Here is a 6,000-nt window from a genome sequence, read left to right on the forward strand (position 1 = left end):
TCGAATAGAAGACAAACTGTACTAGAATGTACTGATAAGATACTTGGTTTGATAAGTTGGAATGGCAAAGAAATACTTCTGAAATAGGGCTAGGTAATTATAAACATGTTAGAATAAACAGAGAGAAACTCTAGCCTAAAACTAATTCACAAAGCATGAAATTAGAAAACAAGGTACAGTGTTATCAAATGAAGTAAGTACAGGAGTAACCAATCAATCCAGAAAATATATATTCAGTTGTTTTAGAAGGCATCATGGTGACTCAAAAGCACCATTAGAAAAATATAAAGGAAAATGCACAAATATAAGATGCTTAAGCACAACTTAGAATTCTCTTGAGAGTTATACTGTATACAGCAACTATTTATGGAGGCATCTTTCCAACAGCTAAATAAGACATTACATAAGCAGGTATTTCGATCTGAGTGATTCTGTTTTCAAGTCTGGATTCCCCAGTTCAGATCCCTGTATTAATCAGCATATCTACAATGAAACATTTAATCCCCCACAATATTTTAAAAGCCTCTAGCAGGATTTGCTAGAATGCATACTGAGAAAGTGCAAACCAGGAGAAACATGACAAAGCTCCTAACCTTTAGGCCAATGGGTTTTATTAGGCTTTTAACACACTATAGCATGTATCTACATAGCTATTATGCTGTTGAAATAATGGAATTATATGCTAGCTGTAATTTCACTTCATACCTGTAGCAGTTTGCCCCATACATGCAGGATGTCCTCTTGACCTTGTTTTCTTCAGAACCCTGTGGAACTGAATCAGCTGCCTTTGCATGCAAAGTTTCAGGATTGGAGGGATCAGAGCCAGACTCAGGATGAGATCTTTCAGGCTCACCATGGAAGGACTTGCCTTGGGCACTCAAACAACTCTCAGAACAACTCCTCGCCTTGCTGTCTTCATTTGGTGTTTCCTTAGTGGTGATTTTATGTTCAGGAACTTTACCAAGTTCCTCTACTAGGATTTCATTTCTCTGTGCATTAGTCTTCATGTTATTTACTTCTGTGTTATCTAACGTGATTGCAGAAAATGACTGTGACATTTCCTATAACACAAATCAGAAAGTAAATAATAAAGCATGTTTCAAAAGAAATATGTAAATTTAAGCACAAAAGCATGAAACTACAAGATTCATGCAATATGTATATTTTAAAACTTTAAGATTCACATTTTAAAGTTATTAAAAATACCATTATTTCTGTCTCTAATTTAATAACTTTGAAATAGTCTACCGTTATTAGAAAAGGAACTTATAGCTGTATCAAACCTTTACAATCGTGTCAAACATTCAGTGACAAATAACCAGAAAAACACAAACAAAACATAAGAGAACACAACAGTTGCTTTCATTTGAATATAATCTTTCCCCAAAAACCTACTAGGCTCTTAAATTTCCTGTTCAAGAATGTGTCACACTCTTACGCCCTGTTCTTGTAATTTCTTATAAGTTACTGTAATACTTTATTTCTACCCTCTAAATAAAATCATGATTTTTTTTCCTACAGCTGCATGATGAAATTGCTCCTCCTTCACAGAAAAATTTGCATTAAGTTATGAGCAACTCAGGAAACAAATGATTCCTTTGAAGTGGTAGGAATAACAGTTTCAGTTTAACCAATTAAAGGCATCTTGAATCAAGTAAATATTCTCATTAGCACTACAGAACCTTTTTTAATGTGTACTTACCACCAGTAAGTACAAAGAGTAAGCCTAGTCTTATCCTATTAAAAATGACCTATTAATTACTTTCACTCCTGTGGAGTGAAAACATTGCTCAGATAAACCCCAGTCCTCCTGGTAAGGATGTGATAACCACGTACTAGATACACGTGAATGTTCGCTCCCATGTAAAACTAAGAACTCATGTATGCTGGCTCTCTTCTGGAAAAAGCTGGTTTTAATGTTATGTGATATCCAACAGCTCAAATTTCTTGAGACGGTATCAGCATGACTTTTTTTTAGACTAATTACTTAGGTGTTTTGATAGTTTTTTCTTTTCTAAGAAACACAGTATGCCAACTTTATAAAATGTTATCCAAACTGACTAAAGACCTTGCAAAAAGAACCTAGATCTAATCATGGCTCTCGTATAGTAGGTAATAGATAACCAATCATGTGACTACCTCTTGGAGCTGGCCCTCAGGTGGTGGCATTCATGCCACATCCCGCTAACATATACACTATTTCCTCTGAAGCTGCTCAAGTACATCCCAATCTCATCTCCCTCTGCTATAGGACCAACTAACACATGCCAGGATCTGGACCTGGGGGTGGGTGGGGTAACAGAGCAATTCTGATCCACCTCCCCACTTGGCAGTCCCCCCACTGGGTCAACTCTCACCAATTTTCTTTTTTTCTGTTCACATAGTAATGGGGTAAGTCAGCAAATCCACTGGCTAAGCAGGTCCAATAAAGTGTCAGTCTCTTCTTCCTGTTGGCATCTCGAAATGCCACAATAAATTCTCTTAGAGCACATCTCTTCTCTTGATTTTAGAAAGGCAGAAAATAACTTCTTCCCCCAAACACAGCCCTTTCCCAGATCTTAAACCTCCTTGTCTCTCAGTTCTCTTTGTATAAAGCCTGGGGGTGGAACAGTGAATACCTCTCACCCCTTTCAATAAGCCCCACAGGGAAAGTTAGCTCTCACTGCTGGGGTGCTCCTTTCAAACATGAGATACTTAACAGTACTTCTGTCCTCAGGGCTGGGCCTCAGCAACAGTTTTGTTGACAATAGGGAACAATATCCCAGTCAATGTACTGTCACATTTAGTATAGGGGAAAAAATACAACACAACTAGGGAAATGGTTAAATAAAGTAGAATACATTCTTACCATGAAACACTGTGCAGAGGCTGAGAAGAATGAGGTAGATCTACATATACCTAAGGATTTTTAAAATTAAACAATATATATATACTATGATTCCATCTAGCTTGTAAAAGAAATTTCCTATATATCTATGTGAGTACTTACTTGTGTAAATCCACATGAAAAGATTTAGAAGGATGCAAACCGAAATACCAGTAGACAATAAGACTGAAGGATGAGGCAAATCAAGATTTTCACTTTACTTCACGTGCGTCTGAATAGTCTAATTTTTGACAATAAGCATCTACTATATTACCACTTAAAAAATGAAAAGCAAACCAAAGAAATGAAATAAAAGATACAAAATGTAAAGCATCATATTTCAACTCCCTCTACTTCCATAAAATGTAAAGAAGGATTTGTTTTTTTAATATCTTCACAAGGAATATGTTGAACATGTTAATTTATTCCAAAAGAGAAAGGAGTAATAAAGTCACAGATATCAATACTACGGATCAGGGGTTCTCAAATATTTTAAGAGGCATAAAAACTGGAATTCATAATGTTGTTTATGGAACTCCATGAAATATTGATATTCAGTAGGCCCCTGGCATTCAAGAATTTAACATTCGTGGTTTCAATTATTCATAAACGGTCTCAAAAATCTATTACATGCAGTATTTTCTAAGTTTGCTGAGACATAAATTCGTACTGTGCCAATTATAAAACTCATGAGCCAGAGCAAGTCACTGAACTGGCAAATGAGAGAAGAGGAAAGATGGAGGGTGCTCTGTACTTGGAAGAAGCAGGGGAAGGCAGAGCTCCACATTTTATGGCACCCACATGGCTTATGTCCTAGACGAGATGAAAATGTGAAGAATGAAGTGTGGCAGGCTAGAGATTCATGACAGAAGAGGCAGATCTACACTTTGTAAAAATACATGCTAGAGCGCTCAGGGATCGGGGAGCATGGAGCTAATGGAAGGTGACCCTGGTGCTTGACGGTGGCTAAAATGTACCATATTAAGGCTATTAAAGTAGCCTGTTAACCTGCCCAATAAGCCCTCTCTCGTCCCTCAACCGTCTGAAGTTGTTTTGTTTTTTTTTGGCCCCGCCATGCAGCCTGTAGGATCTTAGCTCCCCAACCAGGGACTGAACCAGTGCCCATGGCAATGAAAGCACAGACTCTTAACCACTGGACTGCCAGGGAATTCCCCATCTGAACTTTTAATACACTACAAGGGACAGGATAAAGAACTTTCCCCGATACAAGTTCAATGAAGTAATTTGTTGTTGTTTCCAAGCTGCCCTTGGAAAGAATGTCTGTGCTAATAAACTGCCTTAAAAGTCCTGCATCAATCCCATTAGCACCCACATGCTAAGGACTAAAAAATCCTACACTCCAGCCCCAGCCTCACTCTTGAGCTTCAAACTCATATATTCAACCACTAGCTAGACATTCCTTCCTCAATATCCTATGCACCTCAAATTCAAAATGTCAAAATTGAAATCCTCCCTCTGTATCCTGTATTCTGGCCATAGTTTTGGCCAACATAATTTATCTACTCGTTCTAACCAGAACCTTGAAAGTCTATCTTTCATTTCTTCTTTCCTTCACTTTCCCCAGATCTAAGTAACAAGTGCTGCAGTTTGTTTCTTAAATATTTCTCTAATCCAATGCCTTTGCATCATCCTTAATGTCAGTGCCTTGGGTCAGATTTTCTTCATTTCATGACACTGTCAATGCCCTTATCCCCCATTTTTATCTTATTCTCTTCCAATCTCTCCTCTGAAGAGCTGGCTCTTCCTCAAGGAAGGCTCTTCCTCAAGAGTCCTCCTCAAGGCTCCCATAAAAATCAATGTGTTGTCACTTTATTTTAGGATTTGAATCATGTCCCCCATAAGACTATTTGCTTCTTATCAACTATATCTTTTTCATCTTTATTCATTTAATTCCATATTCTAGCATACTGCCTTGCATATAACAGAAAGACTGCTTTAGTGTAATGATTATTAGAATGGTCTTTGAAATAAAAGAATCAGATTTTGAATATCAGCTTTACTATTTCCTAACCTTTGACCTTGAACAAGTTGATTCAAACTTTCAGACTCCCCTGGTCTGTAAACCAGGGATATTATCAGCCAACTTTACAGGATTTTCTAAAAATTAAATGAAATAAGTGTATCTTAGTACTGGGTATAGCCGATAAAAAGGGCTCAATAAATGACTGTGGGTGTTTTTTCAGTTGTTGTTGTTAATAGCATTATTAATGCCACCATATTACTACTATTTGCTTAATGAATGCTTGTTAAATGAATGAATGATTAAATGAATGAAAAGGTGTTTCTGTGGGACTGATCAGAGACATGCTATAAATGGTACAACCTAAATGGCCGATCAGGAGCAAAGGATATAGGATTCTTTGATGCAGTAAACAAACACTAAGGAGCTCTGGGGGATACAGTCTTACTTAAGTCTTACTTAAGAGATAGCTATGTAAATAAGAGTTACACTCTTCACCTCTCCTGTTATTGTGGTCAGCCAAGCCAAGAATCTAGTGTACTCAAGACAAATGAAGATACTCTTAAAATATCACCTCCCTACCAGCTTTCAGGAATAAACAACCTATTTTTGGTAATGTTTCAAAGATTTTATTGAACACCTAGATCTTTTGATATTCCTGATAACTTAAAATGTTTTCTTTCTGAATAACCTTGATTGCAGTCCTTACAGTTGGCAGAGAAGGTCTGACCTTTGTTAAAGGTTCACTTGTGATTATCACACTTTATGGGTTGGTATAAACATAGGAAAACGTGTATACTACAGATTTTCCTCTGAAAAAAATTTCTCTTCTTGGAAAAAAAAGGGCAGTTATATTGATATTGTAAAAAATCAATAAAAAGAAACCTCAATTAAGTAGAGTCAGGATACCAGAAGCTGGAGCTCTCATGCCCTGTGATGAGAGCAAAGCCCAACAGAAAGAAGACTCCTCTTCTTTCCTGGCAATGATTCAGCCAATAAAAAGTCATGGACTCTTAGTTTACTATAGTCCGCCAACCTCCTTTTCCTCTCTATAAAAGAGTTCTCCTTCCCTTGTAAAGCGAGAACTTGCAGCACATGGCTTGCCATGGTTATAGACCTCGAATTGCTGATCACAAATAAAACTATTCCTGCT

General features: G+C 37.2%; 1 protein-coding gene across 1 annotated transcript in view; it reads right to left on the reverse strand.

Annotated features, from left to right (window-relative positions):
* APLF (aprataxin and PNKP like factor) overlaps positions 1 to 6,000 on the reverse strand; it is a 96,978-nt gene that overhangs the window by 28,999 nt on the left and 61,979 nt on the right. Inside the window, exon 7 of the mRNA XM_007464085.1 lies at positions 706 to 1,061. Within this exon, the coding sequence (XP_007464147.1) occupies positions 706 to 1,061 (356 nt within the window). The remainder of the gene's footprint in view (positions 1 to 705; positions 1,062 to 6,000) is intronic.

Source organism: Lipotes vexillifer, unplaced genomic scaffold (assembly GCF_000442215.2).
Source record: "Lipotes vexillifer unplaced genomic scaffold, Lipotes_vexillifer_v1.1 scaffold311, whole genome shotgun sequence".
Taxonomy (NCBI): Eukaryota; Metazoa; Chordata; class Mammalia; order Artiodactyla; family Lipotidae; genus Lipotes; species Lipotes vexillifer.